Source organism: Thermobia domestica, chromosome 8 (genome assembly GCF_964235325.1).
Source record: "Thermobia domestica chromosome 8, izTheDome1.hap1.1, whole genome shotgun sequence".
Classification (NCBI taxonomy): Eukaryota; Metazoa; Arthropoda; class Insecta; order Zygentoma; family Lepismatidae; genus Thermobia; species Thermobia domestica.
In genome coordinates this window covers 94,934,840-94,956,015 of record NC_137461.1, presented here as the reverse complement: position 1 = coordinate 94,956,015, position 21,176 = coordinate 94,934,840, and the positions used below count along the sequence as shown (strand labels likewise).

Below are 21,176 nucleotides of genomic sequence, written 5' to 3'. Positions count from 1 at the left end.
TAATGACAATGACTTTTTTCTCTGGGATTTCTTCGCTGCCCAGAAAGTGACGACGATGCATAGACCTCCATGGGGACTACATCGACAAACAGTGATGAATAGGTGAGCCTATCTGCATTCTTTACTGTCTAGATAGATATCTTATTGAACGCCCCTCGTATGCATGCATGGTTTCCTTGCTTATTGACAGTTTAGCAACGAGTTCACATATTGTGATTCGACGATTCTGAAAAATGAGATCATCCACAGTCGCAGTCGTGTCAGAGTTGATGATATCGTGCACCTGACTGGGTCATAGCAAATCCTTAATACTTTCACCTTCCTCCTTATAACAATGACACCAGCGGAATATCGTACGTTGAACATTATTGTGAAACATTGCTGGCCGTACACCTGCTTCTTATAATAAATTTCTGAAGCATGTACGCCTTCTGCACGAAGAAATTGGATAGTAGCGCTTTGAGCTGAATCTATCATGCACCCGACCGCACTAAACATCTTTTCCCAACTGAGGAAACAGCAGGGAACGCCATTCGTTACAAGTGAAAACTGGGAATCACATCACACCATCTATCGGCAAACGTATTTCCCCACTTGGATTAAATAGAGCGTTGCTACTGTCAAAATCTCTTTTTCACGTAAGCAATCCTTGTACGTTACTCGTATTGTCCATCTCTCCTCACAAATGATTTGTGACAGTGTGCAAATAAATGTTTTTTTTTTCTCCGTCATTTAACTTTAAAGTTCATTGTTAAGTAAGTCCTTCAATTTTAAGTTAAAGAGCTTTTAAATTTCAAATATTTTTTTCTTTTTCTTTAAAGGTGAACTTTTCAGAGCCTCTGTCAATGCTGCAGCGCCTTACGGAAGACTATGAGTATAGTGAGATTCTAGATAAAGCAGCAACTTGTTCAGATCCTTGCGAACAGCTGGCGTATGTTGCAGCTTTCACGGTATCCAGTTATTCTACAACAAGTAACCGCACAGGGAAACCATTTAATCCTCTTTTGGGTGAAACGTACGAATGTGATCGGATGGATGATTTAGGATGGAAATCTATATCAGAACAGGTAACATTCATATTTGTTTAACACAAAATAGTATATGACTAATAGTTTGGTTTGTATCAAATCATTTATTATTTAGATGATAACCTGGATAAATTCTTACTTTTGTACCGTAAATAGTATTGATTGAAATTTATTAAATTGTGGCATTCTTGCACAAAATATTTCAATTTTCATGTGCTTCATTCTCAGAAAATCTTAGAGTAATGTGTATGTTATGGGAACAGCATGAAGTGAAAGCGCTGTCCATTAACATTTTGTTAGTCGCATGGGTATCAGTTTGATACAGTTAAACGTTTTCTAAGACCCTTTTTTGAACACGCTTTCGGACTGCTACAGCTCTTCCTCTCAGAGTACCCCTCCCACTCAACTGACCCGATATATCAGTGGTGGAGGCGACCTTGACGAGCGGTGGTGTTTGTCTCTGTAAGCGATTGTAGCAAATTGATATTTTGCAACTATTGGTGGTATTACTGTTAACATTATTGCCAGTTGCAATGCATTATCGTAGCGACTTCGTTTCGTTCATAGTTAATTCTATTTAGTTGAATTATATTCTCGTCTGTTTCATTGAGTATAACTAATTCAGTATTTAGACTTTTCATTTAAAATAATTAAATAAATATTTTGAGCGTTTTTGGATGTTTGACGTAGAATGGAAAGAAAGTGGTGGAGGTAATTCACGAATATGGCCATACGTGGCATTCGAATTTCGTGCGGAGCTCCTCCGTGGCTAAGCGGTTAGCGTATGCGCCTTTGGCGTGGGAGACCCGGGTTCGATTCCCGGCGGGAGCTCATGTGGTTCGGATTCCACGTTAATCAGTAGGTCCACGTCTCATATAGCCTCGCTGCTGAAAGGGACGCTAAACTAAGAATCAACTCAACTCAACTCGAATTTCGTGCGAGATAAATGCAGAAGGAAGAACACAAAATATTATTCGCAGCAACACATGGAAGCATTTGTTAGTGTTACAGTTAAATAACATTAACTTTTTTTAAATACATCTCTTTTCTAGTCTTTAGTCCAAGCGTATGTACCTAATCGAGTTACTGGTGTTTCTTTAATATTACAGTATATGCATATTTAAAATGTACTATAATGTACATATTCCAACAGAAGATAAGGTTGACAATGTAAAGGACAGCTTTTACGAAAAACAAAACATGATTTGACCATCTCCGGCAATACCATATGGAAATTGTATTAATGGATTTCAGTACGAAGGTAGAAGCGAAAGGATATTTTCAAGCCGATTATAGGGAATGAAAGTTTGCATAAGGAAAATAATGGCAGCGCTATTAGACTCGTAAACTTTGCAAAGTCGAAAAGCCTTATCGTGAAGAGTACAAAATTCCCATATCGTGACATTCATAAATATATTTGGATATCAGCAGATGGAAAAACACATCAAATGGATCACGTTTTAGTAGATAGGAGAAAACGAAGAAAACGGCCTAGTATAATTGGTATTCAGTTGTTTATAGGAACTCACTGCGACACTGACCACTACTTGGTACCAGCGATTATAAGAGAGAGCTTATCATTGAAAATTATAAGAGAGAGCTTATCGTTGAAAAAAGGAAATCCTCAGCATCTGTAAACGGAAAGGTTTAATTTAAAGAAATTAGAGAAAAGTCAGGTGAGAAAAGAATACCAGATTAAAGTGTCGAATATATCCTCGGTTTTTGAAACTTCGGAATGCACTAGTGTTGAGGATAATTGGCTAAAATTAGGACAGCATTAAAATTTCAGCAAAAGAAAAATTGGAGCACATGGAAAAACGTAGGAACAAATCATGTTTCGACCAGGAATGTACTAAACTAGCAGAGAAAAGAAAACAGGTTAAACTCCGTTCGCTACAAAGTCTGAACGATAGATTTGTACAAAATTATATTGATATTAGGCGGGGAACTTCAAAAAGTTTTAAATGAATGTTTAAGATGTGTTTAAATGAATTCCAAAGTAAAATCCGAGTGAAAAAATACTTGTCCATGAGCTTTCACTTCAAAAATGGCCTGAAACAAGGAGATGCATTATCTCCTTTATTGTTCAATTTTGTTCTGGAATAAGCTATAAGAAAGATCAAAGATAGCAACCAGGGCCCATAGCTAAATGGCACTCACCAAGCTATGGCCTATGCTAATGATGTAAATCTGATGGAGGATGATATGAGAGCAATAGAAAGAAATGCAGAGAAAACGAAACACGTGGAAGTTCACCGTGACCGTAATACTGCAAATTATGGATGCGTTAAAATATCAAATAATAATTTCGACAAAATGGACAGTAGGGAGTTAATTCCCATCCCCTCTAGATGCGATAACATCTATTGCAAGAGCTAACCCTTACACACTAAATCGTAGTTCAACGAAAGGATCCCAGAATAGCATATTGGTGCTGGATTTTTTAAAAAGTACTTTAAAATATCTTTCTCATTTATAATTTGTACTAGTATACTATGTTGCTTCGTTTTTATTTATTTATATGTTTATTTGTAAGGTATCGCATCATCCTCCAATGGTAGCACAATATTGTGAAGGTAGAGAATGGAGGTGTTGGCAGGAATTCACAATGGCATCAAAATTCAGAGGAAAATATTTGCAAGTTATACCTCTGGGCACTGCTCATCTAGACTTCACTAGATCAGGTTGGTACTTAATCTTGATGTTTGCTAAAGTAGAACTGTTAATCATACCATCATGGTGATGCGAATGTCTCGGGCTAATGTACTGAATAATGTGACCAATGTATGTTCTAGTTATTTATAATTTGGAACACGTAAGATATATGAGAGGGAAACGCTGAAGATGCTTGTGCAGCGTCTCGCCATTATTAGTAGTGTGTTAAGTGATTGTAGAAGGAAGGCATTCGTCACAGCGGGAGACCTCTTTAAATTTCAAAGAGCCTACATTGTGGGTTTGCAGTTAGTGGTCATAAATGTATCTAAGTTGGCCAGCTTCAGCTCGAAGAAAATTATTCTGAGAGCATGCAAAATGAGCCACCGATGATTGGGAAAACGCGTAATGTGGTCCAATGAGTCTTCTTTCACCTTGTTTCCAACAACAAGCCGTGTTTGTATATGGCTGATGCCTAAAGAAGCTTATACTTCGAAATGTTCTCCTTGCCGTGAAACATGATGGTGACGCATTGGGTCACAATTTCCCGGTTTTACGTGTGATTATATAATTACATTCACAGGACATTAATTCCAGTAATTATATGGACGTTTTAGATGACCGCTTGCATCCTGTGACTCAGACGTTTCCGTCCAATAACGCAAGTTTTCAAGATGACAATGCGCCAATTCACCCTGCTGGAGCTATTGAGGCGTAGTTTCATGAACATAGATGTGACCGACAACACTTCCTTCCTTGAGCTCGCCCGATCACTAGACCTGTGCTTTCTAACCTTTCGTTTGCAGTGACACCCTGTTAGTAGCCACAATTTTACATACATTTTTGGTATTGGATATCACCGTGATACTGTGATATAGAACATCATCGCTAAACCACGTAAAGTCCATATTTAGATATTTCTCACTGTAGAGATTTGATTTCGCGTTCATACACCATTAAGAAATGAGATCTAATGTTACCATTCAATATTACTCGCACGAAATTGTAGAAATTAACATCTCGGTCACGCAGTTAATACTCTAATACAAAAAGGCAGTTTAACATTACTTCATCACAAGTTCTTCAATCGTTTAATATTCTTAATATATAACAAAAAAAAAAAAAAAAAAAAAAATGACGACACTTTTGATGCTTCAAAGCGACACTCAAGTTAGAAAGGTCTACATTAGACCATAACCTACTGCACATCTATAGTCAGTTTCGAGGCTCCGACTCGGGAGCAATTTCCTCCATTCTCAATGTTGGAACTGAGTATTGCGCTACGTGATGATACAGTCTTCTTCTAGGAACCATTTCAGTTGTGTTCTGTAAGCTAAAGATAGTTGCACGCTGTGTTAGTTGCATTTTCTGTTATTTCCATTATTTTGATAACTATATGTTTATGGGAGAGAATTAAAATAAGGAATTGCGATACAGGAATACATTATAAATTATCTAGCAGAAAATCTCTCGTAACATTTATTGTTTCTTTATTCTCCTGCACTCCTACGGACCTACAGGTACCCATTAATGTTATCTTCCTCTACTAAACTCCGTATACCTAGTCTAGTTAACACTATTCCTTGATATATATAGAATACAGCAACTTCCACACTTTTGATATATCGTCCTACATATCTTTGTCGTCTCTAGATTATTTATTGCATTTGGTATCAGCAAGACTACATCGAAGCAACAATGAGTCAGTCCACGTATTGCTACAGTTAAATTGAGTGAAAGGCTATCGTACTAGTCGGATGGATGTCCGTGCAAAATTTCTTCGTACAGGGATAAATAACCTAGATAAATTTACATAAGATTCATTTGAGAGAACTCCTTTCACATTCGCTGGAAGATTTTGCGTTTTTTCCCAGTGTCCTTTAGAATCGGCTGCGAAGGCAAGGATCGAAATCTAAATAGGTGGAAGAAATTATCACGTGCTACAAACTAGTCGTATTGCCGTTTAAGTGCATATTATGATACTATTTTTCCCATTTTCAGTTCGATTTAAATTGAGAAATTAATTTCATATATGTACCAAAAGTTTTAAAATTGCTAGAGAAACCACTTTGTAAAACTTCAGAACAAAGCTACCTATACTACTGCCAAAATAAAACCATCGTGGATCCACGGATTGTAGTTGATTCTGTGGCTGATTGTTGCCATGTGAACCGTCCGTGGGTTTTCTAGGGGCTCTTGCATTTCCTTCTACATTCTCATTCCACTAAAACATTCATTTTCATTGATCATCCACCTTTTTCTAAAAGCCATAACAATGGGACGTTAATCTAAAGATTTCATTTCATTTTCTCCTTAGATAGAAACAAGTACTTTCAAAGTCTAAGTCATATTATTTTCTCTGCAATGGAAAATACAAATGTAAATCGTTCAGATTCGACTATTCATTAGGTTGGTTTAGGTCAAATGGTTCATAGGAAACTTACAGCGTTGTTACGCGGCAGAAGTATTCCTAGGGCTACTTATTTTCGAAGAGTAGCGTGTTATTATTATTTTTCTTCACTTGCCTTGAGTGATGCAATCAAAACATTAGTGTGAAACGTGCGGTGCTAGCATCTTGGATGTAAAAAATACGCCTTCGTGGGTCAGCAGATGTCTGACTCTTTACGACTCTTGAAGCCTTATGTTGATCGGTTAGCATTCATGGCATCTATCTCACTGAAAGAACGTTGTCCACATTTTCGAGTCTTCATGCAGGATAGTACAGACAAATCCTATTGAGATGTCAACGTTGAAATCTGTCTGTCTCACGGTTAATCGTGGTCTTCTTCCATAACCGATTTGTTCTACTCTTACAGTTGTGTTTGTTCAGCTCACGCGTAGCCATATCTCGTTTCGTTTTCAGTAATCAGTTGTCTCACACATAAACGGACATTTTTCACGTCCATGACGTCATCATCATATGTCTCACTCAATTAACAATGAACTTCTATAAGTACGATTCTACACAAGTGTAAAAAAAAGGATAGAATATACCACGTTTTGAATATAAACATATACTAAATTGTCTTTGGTATATTGCAAAGTACGTCTTGCGACCTTGCTGATATTATATTCAAATATAAATGATATAATTTAAATATTGCTCTATTTAATAATTGTGTTTATTTATAAGTTAGAAATGCAGGCCTGGAGTATATTAATTTATTGGTATATATATCTATTCATTTATTTTATTATTATTAGTGTAAGGAAATATTTAATCAATTTATGTTGTATATTTATGTATATATATATATTAGAGCATCATCCCCTATTATTTAAGAATTAACCATATTATTATTTACAGTTTAGCTAGTTCTATCGTTGCTTTTTTCCATGCTACCTTTTTCTCTTAGAAGCCTGTCGAGGAGGCTAGCTGCTAAATCCATTGTATTTCAGTCTTCCTTACTGGGAATTTTCCATTCTAGAAGTTGGCGCTAAAAAACTTTCTAAAGAATTTTTGTTGCTATTTTTTTTTAGCAGGTCAAAACGTATAAAAAGGCTGCCTCCCCTATCTTCGTGGCTGTGCATTTTGAGGATTCCTGAATGTAGGATCTTGGCCAGCCATTCCGCTGCACTGGAAGTGAATAGTGCAGTTTGGAGAGAGTCCCCTCTAGTTTAGTTACTGTATGTAGACAGAATAGTGATTCTACTACATTACAGATGCCCGCTTAAGCAATTGAGCTTTGGCCGAGAGATAGGATATACAAATGATACGGATTTAGGAAATAAGTTGTTATTTTTAGATGCTTAATCCTACGCCTATAACAGAGGCTATTGGATTACTATTGCTTGTTTAGAATGGGAGTATATAAGCTTCCTAAGGATCTATGGCGGAGATGAGTGACGCACGTATAGACTCGAGGTTTTGGTTCCGTCCTAGTGGTGGAGGAACATTTATTTTGAAATCCAAATGCGTTTGGGTTCGATCCCTGCTTATGTAATTATAGCATATTTAGGTGCTATAAGAGATTAGAGATTTCTCACTGCAACTTTCATTTAAGAGAGTGTTAGAGTGAGTATTTAACCAAATTCCTTTATTTCCTTGAGTGTAAGGAAATTTAGATAGAGCCGTGAGTAGAGGCTGACATCCTATCCCTAATACCAACCTATCCTATATAATTATTTGCTTAAGCTAGATAGAATCCTTTTGTGGACTTAACTTGGAGTCCCAGAGACAGGTTTAGGCCAGACAGTGACCTATGACTCAAGGTCCCGTCTTTAAAAGCAAGGAGTACGGTCCAGGAGTAACTGAATTCTGTAAACCGTATTTCCACAGGTCCCTGCTATAATAGAGAGTAATTTGATTAATAAGGAAATTAGGATTTCTAGAGTTTAGATTAAAATACTTTCTTTCTCCATTAGTTATTGGGGAAGGGTAAGAAGGAAGATAGAGTGCATATAGGGCGGAGTGGCGTCCTGAGTTAAAGTTAGTAACCTACCTTTAAATTAGAGTATTCTATTTGTAAATAAACGAATAATCTCCTATTTAATTTCTCGAAATTTCATTTAATATTCTTTGATATGAGCCTAATACCCTAGACATTACGAGCAGATACTATTGTAAGGACGTAGATAGGAAGTTTTGAATATTTAGAAAGTAATTGGCTGTTATCGCTAATTATACGGAATTGATATTCATACTTGGAAGATTATTAGCTTAAGAGATAAGAATAGGACTTTTTTTTTTCTTCCAAAAGTGGGGAATTCTCGTCCGGCATAGAAATTAAATGAAACCGAGAAACAGACGTCGGAGGAAAATGGAGAACGTAATTGAATTAGACTTGTTAAAATCCGCTTTAGGGATAGATTCGGATGTTGATCTAGGAATAGACCAAATAGTAGAGGAAATACGTAAGCTTAGAGAGGGGAATCAAGAAAATAATGAACACAGAAATTGTAAATGTAGTAATTTGGATGAAATAAAACTACCGTTACCGAAGTTCTCAGGACAAGTATCGGAGAATCCATTCGATTTCCTCGATGAATTGACAGATTTTGCCAAGAGCAAAAATATGACAATGAATGAATTGCTAGAGAAAGTTATTCCAAATGCCTTAGTTTCTGACGCCCGTAAATGGTTTAATTTCAAGTCGAAATTTACAGATTTTACTGCATTTAGGCATAGTCTACTGCAGGAATATTTTAGCTTTAATTATGAAAGCGAAATAGAAGCTCAATTGGCGACACGAATTCAGAGACCGGACGAATCGTTCTCAAGATTTATTAGAGAAATGGCATTGCTTTTCTCTCGTATGAAAAATCCAGTCGAGGAGATAGAACAGATAGCCAAGATTGTAAGCAAAGCACACCCTAAGTATAAACAATTTCTTCATGATAGGAAATTTGCTAACTTAAGGAAGTTGGAAGAATACGCCTTGAAAATTCAAGCGTATTTATTAGAAGATTATAACTATGCTAAGCAGCATAGCGCAAGGAAGGAAGAAAGTATCCAATTGGCTGCAGTGAGTAGTAGAGAGATAGGCACTGAGTCAGTCCCCCCGATTAGGCCGCAGGCATTAAATCCAGCATATTTTAGCAGGCAAACAAATGAAAAGAGAGAAAGTAAAAAAGAGGGACCAAGTAAGGCTGAAATTAAATGTCATGCGTGTAGAGGTTTTGGGCACAAAAGCTATGTTTGCCCCAGCAAGAAAAAGGTTGAGAACCACGGGAAAAGGGAAAATATTGCAGCTACGGTCGCTAGATTTCCTAGAAAACTTGCTAGAGGGAAAAATGCACCTCCTTATCTTTTTGGGAAATTTTACGGACAGATTAAAGACTGTTACTTGGACAGTGGATCATTTATTTCATTAATTGATATTAAGACCGCAAAAAAATGGATAGAGAAAGGAGCAAAGTCGGAAAAAGTAAATGAAAAGATTTTGTTAGCTACAGGTGAAGCTAACTGTAGTCTTGTGGTTATGCCAACTTTTTTCATAAAAAGGAGGAAATTTACGCATAAATTCTATGCTCTTTCTCACGCTTCTATTGAATTAGTGCTTGGTGCTGATTTTCTATCAGAAGCAAAGATAGATCTTTACCTTGCGAAAAATTCATGGTGCTTTAGCGATGAGTCGTTTCTTACGAGATTCGTAATTCCAGAGGATCGAGAGAGAACTCCAAAAAGTTTGTCAACATCAATGAGGGATAACGGTACTCTTTGTAAAGAGGGAAAAGATGGTGCGTCAGGAAAAAGAAAGAATTCTTTTTTATTGCATCGAAAGCAAAAAAGGAATCTCAAGGGTGGAGAACAGAGCCACTAATAAAAGCGACAATATTAAATAGAGAGGTATTCTTGTTTTGCGACTCTGGCAGCCTACTGAGCTTTGTTGACGAAAACGAAGCAAATTTGTGGAGAGAGAGAGAGGGGCGAAGTTTAAGAAAGATCCATTGTATTTAAGTCTAGCGAGTGGGTCAACGACTTCCTTAGAGAGTGTGCTCGTAGAAGTTGAATTTTACGGCCATAAAATTACTTACAGAAAAGATGTTAAACAATGTTAGTTTAGACCCACAGAGAAAAAATAAAATGAGAAATATTTTGGAAAAATATAAGAACGTTTTTTCAGACAAACCAGGAGTTACACATTTAATGAAACATCATATAAATATTAAAAACCCCAAACCCTTTTCCTGTCGGCTGAGACCTATGTCTATAGAGAAAAGGCAGATTATGGAGAAAGTGTTAGATCAAATGGAAAAAGATAAAATTATAAAAAAAGGCGAGTACTCCGTACGTAAGCTGCCCGATTTTGCATAAGAAAAAGGATGGTAGTTTCAAGGTCATATTAGACAGTCGAAAAGTTAACGAACTAACAGAGAAGGAAAAAGTAGGTTTGCCAAGTATAATGGAAGCCCTAACTCACTTAGGAAAGATGAATTTCTATGCATGTTTTGATTTATCATATGCTTTCGCTCAGATTGAATTAGATGAAGAAAGTCAACCGTATACAGGTTTTATAACCCATTTGGGCACGTATCAGTTCATTAGAGGAGTTTATGGATTATGTAATTACCCATTTGCTTTAGCCAGGTTAATGCAAATGGTTTTAAAGGAACTATATTATGCTAAGGTCATCTCATTCTATGATGATATCGTGGTGGGCGGTCAAACACCTGATGAGTTAATTGAAACTCTTGAAGAAACGTTGAAGAGAATTAGCGATGCAGGACTTACCCTTAACCCGGATAAAGCAGTTCTTTTTACGCAGAAAATAGAATTTCTGGGATATACTATTACTCCCGGTAGAATAACATGCACTCCGGAGAAATTAAAGATGGCGCAGCAAATTACTAGGCCGAAGAATGTAAAACAGCTTCAAGCGACCTTGGGATTTTTCCAGTTTTTTCACTTTCGGATACCAAATATGGCTATGATAGTTTCACCGCTTACAGATTTGTTGAAGCGAGATGCAAAATTTAAATGGGAAGAAAAGCACGAGAAAGCGTTATTGAAACTAAAGAAGGAATTAGCCAAAGATCCTGAATTACTTCTACCGAAGTTAGATGATCCGTTCTACTTATATGTGGACGGAAGCTCGGTGGCTACTGGGTACACCCTCTGCCAAAAGGATGATAAGAGCCGTTTAGCAGTAGTAGCGTATGGATCTAGAAAGTTATCTCCCACTCAGAGTAAATATAGTTCTACGTATCTAGAGCTTTTATCCATTGTTATTGCACTTGAGAAGTTCGAATTATATTTAATTCATGCTCCTGTCATTTATGTATATACAGATCATAGACCGATTTTATCACTGATAAAATCTATGAAAGTACCAGCGCTTGTACAGAGGTGGTTAACAAGAATAATGAGATTTCCAGTTGTGCTGAGATTTCAGCAAGGGAAGACATCCCGTAGATTTTCTGTCTCGTCTCGAAAACTCGCACACTGAAGGTCCAGAGTTTGAGGGGAGCAACGAGGCTAATGAGTTACTACCGTTAGAAGCTGAAAACGATTCTGGTTTTCTAAAGATAGAGACAAGCGAAGGAAAAGTAGTAGACGTTCAGGAGCTACCAACGTCTGAGGTTTTACTCATTGATTATAATAGTTTTAGGGAAGTAAAACTATTAAAGAAACAAATGAAGGAAAGGAAGAGAAGAAAGAACTTAGTCGTGAGCAAAGTTAGAAAATTTTCTCTTGAAGAAAAGAGAGAAATGCTATCAGAATTACCTTATTGCATGTTAGTAGAAGAAGAGGAAGAAAATAATTATACAGACTTCTCGCAAATTAGAGATTTAGATAAACTTAGAGAAAATCAAAATGGAGATTCTTTTATTTCGAAATTCATTGCTTTCTTAAAAGGAGATAAGGTGTCAGTTTCAAGTAAGCTGAGACAAAAATTTAAGAGACTGAAGAGAAATTGTTTTATAGACGAGAATGGAATTCTGAAAAGAAGATTGAGAGTAAACGATGAAGTTAGGGATGTGGTTTGGATCCCAAACTCATTGAGGGCAACTCTCTGTGTGATGGCTCATATAATTAAAGAATCAGGTCATCCTTCGTGGATAGAAACGCTAAGAAAGTTGCGGGAAGCTTACTTCTGGCCAAGTATGCGTGACGATGTACGAAATTTTTGCAAAGCTTGTGTTCCCTGTAGTTTATACAAGGAAAATACTAATACTAAGTATGGGTTTATGGAATCTTCATTAGCTGTTAGGCCTAACCAGATATTGTATGTCGATAATTTTGGATCGTTAGTGCCAAGTAAAATAGGAGGATATAGATATGGATTAGTCCTTGTTGATGGATTTTCAAGATTAGTAAAGATTTATCCTGTCAGAAGACTTACTGCAAAGACAATGGTAGACTGTCTTTTAAGTTTTTTCTCGGAGTTTGGACCTTATTCTCAGATATCTAGTAGCAATCACTCAATATTTTCAGGAAAATTGTGGAGAGAAACAATGAGTCTGCTTAAGACAAGATGTCATTTTATTAGCGCTTATAGGCCAAAGGGAAATAAGAGCGAAAAAATGATAAAAGATGTAAAGACAATACTCGGCATGTATGCTAACAAGCATGAAAATTGGGAGAGAGATATTAAACTTATTGAATTTGCAATAAATTCCAGAGTTTGTTCGGCTACGGGATACAGCCCAGCATTTCTATTCTTTGGAAGGTCTTTTAAACACCCGTTATATGAAACCCAAGAAGAGAAAGAAGAAGTTCAAGAGGAGCCAGATTATTGTAAATATGTTCGGGAAATCCAACTGAGAATGGAGACTGCTTACAAACGCGAGGTACAGAGACGAAAACATGCTGACAGAAAACAAATTTACAATAGAGGTCGACGACCGAATCCATTCAAACCCGGTCAGATGGTATGGTGGCGGATAATACGGCTTTCTTCACCCACTAATAAAGTGAGTGCAGGCCTCTTACCGAGATACAGCGGTCCTTGGAAGATCGAAAAGCAGTTAGCTGCAAATACTTATATAATTCGGAATCAAGACAGTGGTAGAACAGTCAAGACAAACGCTGATATGATCAAACCTGTTTTTATGGCCCCAGAATTTTGTAAGAAGGTCCGTGAACTACAGCCAGAGTTTGCCAAAACACTATTTCCAGACGAAAGAGAAAGTAAAGTTGGGGGGAAAATAAAACATCCCACAGACGTAGTAATTTAAGCTTAAAAAAAAAAAAAGAGATTCTTTGTGCTGTTATTTTTTTTCTTTCATAGAGAAATTTAGCTAGTTTAGGGAACAAGCCTGGCCAAGATCACAGTTTCTCGTCTCGTCGTTTACTGTAAACATCGTTGTTTGTAGTCTAAAAGCTTTGAAAAAATGTCGAACGGATTTAAGAAACCTACACGTAGTGTGTACGTTGCTGCTCGTCCTAAAGCAGATGCAAGTTTTGAACTTGAATTATTGTGTCACGTAGATGCTTCACGAAACAATAAGCGTCGTATGCGTTTTTCACAGTTAAATAACAGTAATATTAAGAAAGTTCGAGTAAATGACCCAGGTTATACTCTGAAGAACATTAGAGCACTTCCATATCAAGAATCGTTGCAAAAGTTTAATAAGCAGTTGTTCACGAAAGAGGACTCCAACCTTGGTGGACCGAGTTCGAAAGATTCTTCCAGTAATCCAGATGCTATTGTCGAGGATGGTTGTTTCTTGGATCTAATCACTGATGGTGAGGGATTAGATAACCTTCCCTTAACACCAGGTAAGGACTTAGACTTATCAGGTACTGTGAACGGAGTCGAGACGGCAAAAAGGAAGTTGGACTTCTAGTGAACAGAAATCTGCAAGTCGGTAGTGCAGATTAAAAAAAACAAAAAAAAAAAAAAAAAAAAAAACAGTGGAAGTGAGTGAACAAGTGAAGTGAATAAATATTGAATTAAATTGGAAACTAACAATTTTTTATATGTTTTTTAAAGACGGTCACGAGACTAAGTACTGAAGGGAAATTCTCCCTAAAAATTTTAAGTCGTTACGAAATTAAATGAAAAATTTGTTTGTTTTTGTTTTTGTGATTGTGATAGTGTTGTGATGAAAAATTTTTGAAATATAAGACTGATCTGGACTATAAACTGAATACTCAAAATAACAAGTGAGAATAATATTCATTTTTTTCTTTCTTTTTTTGTTTTTTGTGATGGGGTTATATGCAAGGTACGTCTTGCGACCTTGCTGATATTATATTCAAATATAAATGATATAATTTAAATATTGCTCTATTTAATAATTGTGTTTATTTATAAGTTAGAAATCCAGGCCTGGAGTATATTAATTTATTGGTATATATATATCTATTCATTTATTTTATTATTATTAGTGTAAGGAAATATTTAATCAATTTATGTTGTATATTTATGTATATATATATTAGAGCATCATCCCCTATTATTTAAGAATTAACCATATTATTATTTACAGTTTAGCTAGTTCTATCGTTGCTTTTTTCCATGCTACCTTTTTCTCTTAGAAGCCTGTCGAGGAGGCTAGCTGCTAAATCCATTGTATTTCAGTCTTCCTTACTGGGAATTTTCCATTCTAGAAGTTGGCGCTAAAAAACTTTCTAAAGAATTTTTGTTGCTATTTTTTTTAGCAGGTCAAAACGTATAAAAAGGCTGCCTCCCCTATCTTCGTGGCTGTGCATTTTGAGGATTCCTGAATGTAGGATCTTGGCCAGCCATTCCGCTGCACTGGAAGTGAATAGTGCAGTTTGGAGAGAGTCCCCTCTAGTTTAGTTACTGTATGTAGACAGAATAGTGATTCTACTACATTACAGATGCCCGCTTAAGCAATTGAGCTTTGGCCGAGAGATAGGATATACAAATGATACGGATTTAGGAAATAAGTTGTTATTTTTAGATGCTTAATCCTACGCCTATAACAGAGGCTATTGGATTACTATTGCTTGTTTAGAATGGGAGTATATAAGCTTCCTAAGGATCTATGGCGGAGGTGAGTGACGCACGTATAGACTCGAGGTTTTGGTTCCGTCCTAGTGGTGGAGGAACATTTATTTTGAAATCCAAATGCGTTTGGGTTCGATCCCTGCTTATGTAATTATAGCATATTTAGGTGCTATAAGAGATTAGAGATTTCTCACTGCAACTTTCATTTAAGAGAGTGTTAGAGTGAGTATTTAACCAAATTCCTTTATTTCCTTGAGTGTAAGGAAATTTAGATAGAGCCGTGAGTAGAGGCTGACATCCTATCCCTAATACCAACCTATCCTATATAATTATTTGCTTAAGCTAGATAGAATCCTTTTGTGGACTTAACTTGGAGTCCCAGAGACAGGTTTAGGCCAGACAGTGACCTATGACTCAAGGTCCCGTCTTTAAAAGCAAGGAGTACGGTCCAGGAGTAACTGAATTCTGTAAACCGTATTTCCACAGGTCCCTGCTATAATAGAGAGTAATTTGATTAATAAGGAAATTAGGATTTCTAGAGTTTAGATTAAAATACTTTCTTTCTCCATTAGTTATTGGGGAAGGGTAAGAAGGAAGATAGAGTGCATATAGGGCGGAGTGGCGTCCTGAGTTAAAGTTAGTAACCTACCTTTAAATTAGAGTATTCTATTTGTAAATAAACGAATAATCTCCTATTTAATTTCTCGAAATTTCATTTAATATTCTTTGATATGAGCCTAATACCCTAGACATTACGAGCAAATACTATTGTAAGGACGTAGATAGGAAGTTTTGAATATTTAGAAAGTAATTGGCTGTTATCGCTAATTATACGGAATTGATATTCATACTTGGAAGATTATTAGCTTAAGAGATAAGAATAGGACTTTTTTTTTCTTCCAATATAAAACTTCGTCTCTAGTGTGTTTCTATTTGCTTTCATTCCTGAGAATAATAATAGAATAATTGTTCTAAAGTCTAATAATAAGAGACTATAACTAAAATTTTCCACCTTTGAAATTTGTTTATTTGTTCGGAATAATAAATCATATATGAATGACTTATTCTTAAAATGCATTATACCAGCCAATATAATATTTTTATTTGTATACAGATAAATTTATTAATTAGCATTTTAGTTATATATAAATGATAAAGATACATCACTAATACATTACAATGTTTTCTAGGAAACTACTATACGTGGCGTAAAGTTACTACCACCGTCCATAATATCATTGTTGGGAAACTGTGGGTTGATCAGCATGGCGACATGGACATTGTTAACCATAAGACCGGAGATAAATGCCACCTGAAATATATTCCATACAGCTACTTTACGAGAGACGTGCAAAGAAAGGTAAGTTATGAAGATCGTCGATACTGTTAATCGATAGCTGATACCTAAGTACAAGTAGATTTAACCTTACAGATTACGTATAAAACTGTTTTTGATAATTCTGTTAAATGGTTTCGTATTTTCTATGTATAAATGTAAAACCCGACACTCGCAATCCTATAGTGTGTTGCGAAATTTTAGAATTGAAAAATCACGAAGCATTTAAGAATTAGTTAAAATCAATTTTCGGATGAACTGTAACTCTCAGCGCCTCAAGCGGCAACCTCAATGCGCAGTATTAGTCACTACTTTATACAAACTATTTTAATTTATATAATTAATAGCCATTGGTTACCCACTTCGTTGGGTTGAAATAAACGTTTTAAATGCATAACTCCTTTATATATTTCCCCGACCCTCTCTCCCTGTTGTGGTGCTAAATTTGGATTTAAACGGCATCAGAAATGACACTGTTCATCTCAGCGACCCAGAAAACTATGAATTCGGCACTAATATCGGTCACTTACAATCCTTTTTATATCCCCTCCCCCCACTCCCAAGTTGCGGGACAGAATTTGGATTTAAAATTGCATCAGGGTTCATCTCACATACCCCGAAAACGATGGATTCACACTAATATCGGTCATTTTCGATCATTTTTAAATATCTCCCCTAAGTTGCACCGTCAAAGTGAAATGATAAAAACTATCCTAAACTCAAACCTCATCTATGTTGAAAATTTAATCGAGATCGGTCGGGTGTTCAAGAGTTATTAACTTACAAACATAGTGACTTTCGTTTATACATATATAGATAAAAAAAAATCACACAAATGTGTCGTGATGTCGTTTATGTTCAGTAAAGTGTGTCTGTCGTCAGTCAAAAAATGTTGGGAACCACCTCTTTAAAATATGCTACAAAGTTTATTTTTAAAATAGGACAGTTAATTTAGATGTCATCTAGATAGTTTAATGTCTTATCCCGTGTTAAATAATTTTACACATTCAACGCAAAACTACTGACTGACTGAGAGTAGGTACATAAGTGCTCTTAACACAAATTTCAGTATGTTCAACATATTCTTTTTGTTTTGTTGAAAAACTTAACACTCATGCCAAAAATCTCATGAGAAAGCAGTAGCGCTGACAACACTGCCATATGTCTGACATCACTTGTGAACATGGAAGTTAGTTCACAATCTTGTTCTCTGCATATTTAAAAAAAAAAAAAAAAAAAAAAAAAAAATCACACACAATACTGTATTATTGAAGTGATTTGTTTGGAAATGTCTCTAATTTACTCAGGATTTATACATATACTTAAAAAGTTAGAAATAATTGTCCTCCCTGATTATTAGGAATGTTCATCGGTCCTCTCTCCCTCTGTTTTTGCATTTGTAAGGAGTTTGATTTACCAAAATTCCTTTATATAGTATCCTATGTATCCGTTCGGGAGCCAAAAAATCTGAAGAATTACGTGGTGAATTACTATCAATTTTGGCCAGGATTTAGAGTGTCAAACGTTGATGGAGGTGGTATTCAAACGGAAGTGGTAGAAATCGATCATTTTCGGTATTAACATTGATTAGTATAGAACTCTAAACGGTAATAGATAGCGAGCTGTTTCTTGCAATTGATTAAACGCTCCAAGAATACATTTCATCTCGACTAAAACCGGAAGTGATAGAAATTCACTATAACTTCCGGTTTCAACTTGATCAGCATAGAGCAAAAACTATAAGAAATAGCGAGAATTTTATTTTTATATATACTGTATTTAATGTTGTAAATATAGGCACCATTTTCTTTTCTTGACTGTTCAAACTAGAAGCAGCAGAAATCGACTGCTTAAGCGTGTAACTTATAGTTACAGTGATTAGAAAAAAAAATATTTTCATACCCCCCCCCCCCCACTCTTTCCTTTTTACCGTATAGATTTTTTTGTGCTTTCTTAAGCATCAGCGCTTTACCAAGAAAACAGAAATTTTAGTTAATAATTAATCGTAAAAGATTTGTAGCATCAAATTTTCTTTCTTTGGGACCATAATAGTACAGATTATTATTTACAGAATCCTTTATATTTATTGAATAAATATAGGTTAAATAATTACTAGCAAATGCTAGCGGATATTTTTTTTCCTTCGTAACATCTGCCACAGGTGGATAGAAGAAATGTCATTGGTTAGATTTTAGCTTCCAGATTTCTAGAAGCTGAGAGGAAGAGTTGTAGAAGCGTCTTTTCTTCATATACCGTGGTGGAATCAACAAACACTTTTTGGATATCAAAATTTTTTTTTAGTTTAAAAGTTTCCGGCATAGAATTTATTCGCAATTCGGTGTGGAAGTGAAGAAACTGTAAGTACAACAAATATGTTCGAATAATCAAATTTCACAGATAGACAGAAATAGTGTTTTGCGATCTAATATTCAGACTTGATTGAGTGAATAAGGACAGCCATATTTGGAAATTATTGAGCATGTCTAATCGTTGAACTATAAAATTCTTCTAATTTACCTTTACTCTCGCTCACGTTTGATTTATGTATAACTGGAAGCAAACATAATTATTTTTTTGTGACTCAAGTTCAAAATGGTACGAAGTATTGTTTATGTGAAAATTGAACACGTAGCCATGCGGGGCTAAAGAGGGTGTTGAGTGCCAAACAGGGTGTAATGTAGCTGGCTAAGTTTTCATTTCCTCCTTAGGAACCTTCAGTTCCTAGGTGAGTTTTGTGTTGTTGTTTCCTTAACATCAGAACATTATGAAATAGTAGGACCTTAACCTACACTCTCTCTCCCCATTTTCGCATGTTTGTCATTTATTCAAAACAATTAAAAGATGGCTTCGTCATATAATATTTTTTTTTACAATAGCAAGAATTTTAATCCCACCATCCATCGGAGATTAATAATTATTTGGTTAATAATATTTTTATGTGTGTATAAGTTTGTAGTGTATATTTATTATTGCTTTGGTTGGGATACACACTAGTGATTATAATGGACTCATATTTATTTTGTTTATATATGATTAGCCCGTTGACATGGTCACTTCTGTATTGAAATTTTAGTGCCGGGTTATTCTCGTGTTAGTAACCACTCTGAATTCGAATTTCCGTATATATATATTTAGTCTGGTTCGTACTGTGAGTTCCCATGCGTGTGTCTTCGCTGTGCGATGTTTCTTTGTCTCGTGGGGATGGTGATAGACTGCATCATGGATAATTTAGTGATGGCGAAGGGATGTGAACCACTGTAATTTAGTGAGGAAATCCAGGTGTTCGAAAATTTTGATAACGAGTCGTTGTGTGTATATTGAACATTCATTTTCCTTGGACAAAGTGGTATTCGAGAGTGCTTAACGTGTCATTAAAAATTTTATCTGTTATTACGTAAATTTTAACTTTCAATAGTTAACTATTGCAGTAATTAAATCGCTTCGTTGTGCTTGGATAGTTTAGGATCCGTTCGTAGTTGTAGATGTGGCGCTAGCAGCGTTGTATTCAAAGCTGATTGTTGATATACAGAGCAAATTAATAGATAGTAAATACAAGAATATTCAACAGAAGTTATTGATAGAAATAGCAGAATATTTTACCGAATAGTGTGCGTATCGGTTAGCTTTCGCAATAAATCTGTAATGCGTTGTTTATTGGAAGGTAAGCCTGAAATTTAATTAGCGATTTTCGAAGTAATATGGTAAAATGTGAGCAGCTGAAAGTAGTAGGAATGATAAATAATACTAGTTTAGATGAATGGAACGGGAGTTTTCGTGGAGTATTTATATATATATTTTTTTTATTATATGTATACAATACCCCGGTGGTATTGTGTACATATGATAACCTTTATTACAATACAAATAGTGGCATATATATTTATAAAAGCATATTATAGTATAGGATTATCGAGCCTATGGGCTATTTTGTGAATTGGTTGGTGTTCCGTAGTATTGACTAGTACTTGAGAATATAGATATGTTGATTTGTGATTATGAATATTAAGAATATAATAGGAACCCAACATATAAAAATATAAGCCCAGTAATGAATATACATATGAGAGGCCACTAGATCAAGTGAATGAGTGTGTGAATGCGATCGGAGTCTCCCAGACCTATCGTCGAATATTATAATTTCGGGAAAGCTAATTCATAAGATTGGGTTGAGTGGAATTTAGTTGCAATTCGGTGTGTAAGTGAAGGGGGAATAGTGTAATAATTTCGATTTGATATCTTGCGAAACTTCATAATACGTCCGCATATTATTTAGTAATGTTATTATACTATATTTTTAAAATATTTCCAATAACGAGGAAGATTCGGTAAGGAAAAAGTAATACAAGTTAACACATCCTATATATTTTTTTTTATTTTTCGGTATTTTCCAGTTTTTTTGTTCCTAGTTTTTTAAATATAAGCATTAAGTACTTTCTTCCTACTTTGTTTTCATGTGAGAAGTTTTCATCTTCTTGTATACTTCATGGCATTTGTCATGGTTCCTTCGGGGCAGAGCGATGTCGTGATGTGGGGGACATGTGTGTGAGCTCACAGTGGGTCAGTTTAACATTATTTTACATCACCGATGGACTTGTACTATAACTATCCGATTTAAATTCCAAGTTTTCCTCCGGACATGTAATTTATCTCTTATTGAAGCCGGCTGACATTCTGACTGTTTTGACAATAATCCTAATCTAATGTCAAATGTCGGGATGAAGAATTGATAATGATGATGATTTAGAGAAATGAATATATTTACTTAGTTCATCTTTTGATCATATTATTTATTTACTT

The 21,176-nt window shown here is 35.5% G+C and overlaps 1 protein-coding gene across 2 annotated transcripts in view; it reads left to right on the top strand.

Moving 5' to 3' along the window:
- The window catches only part of Osbp (oxysterol binding protein), a 143,172-nt gene that overhangs the window by 90,530 nt on the left and 31,466 nt on the right, over nucleotides 1-21,176 (top strand). For both annotated transcript variants that reach the window (XM_081768780.1, XM_081768779.1), the window contains 3 exons: nucleotides 822-1,067; nucleotides 3,565-3,712; nucleotides 16,234-16,403. In XM_081768780.1, coding sequence (XP_081624906.1) covers nucleotides 822-1,067; nucleotides 3,565-3,712; nucleotides 16,234-16,403 — 564 coding nt within the window. The remainder of the gene's footprint in view (nucleotides 1-821; nucleotides 1,068-3,564; nucleotides 3,713-16,233; nucleotides 16,404-21,176) is intronic.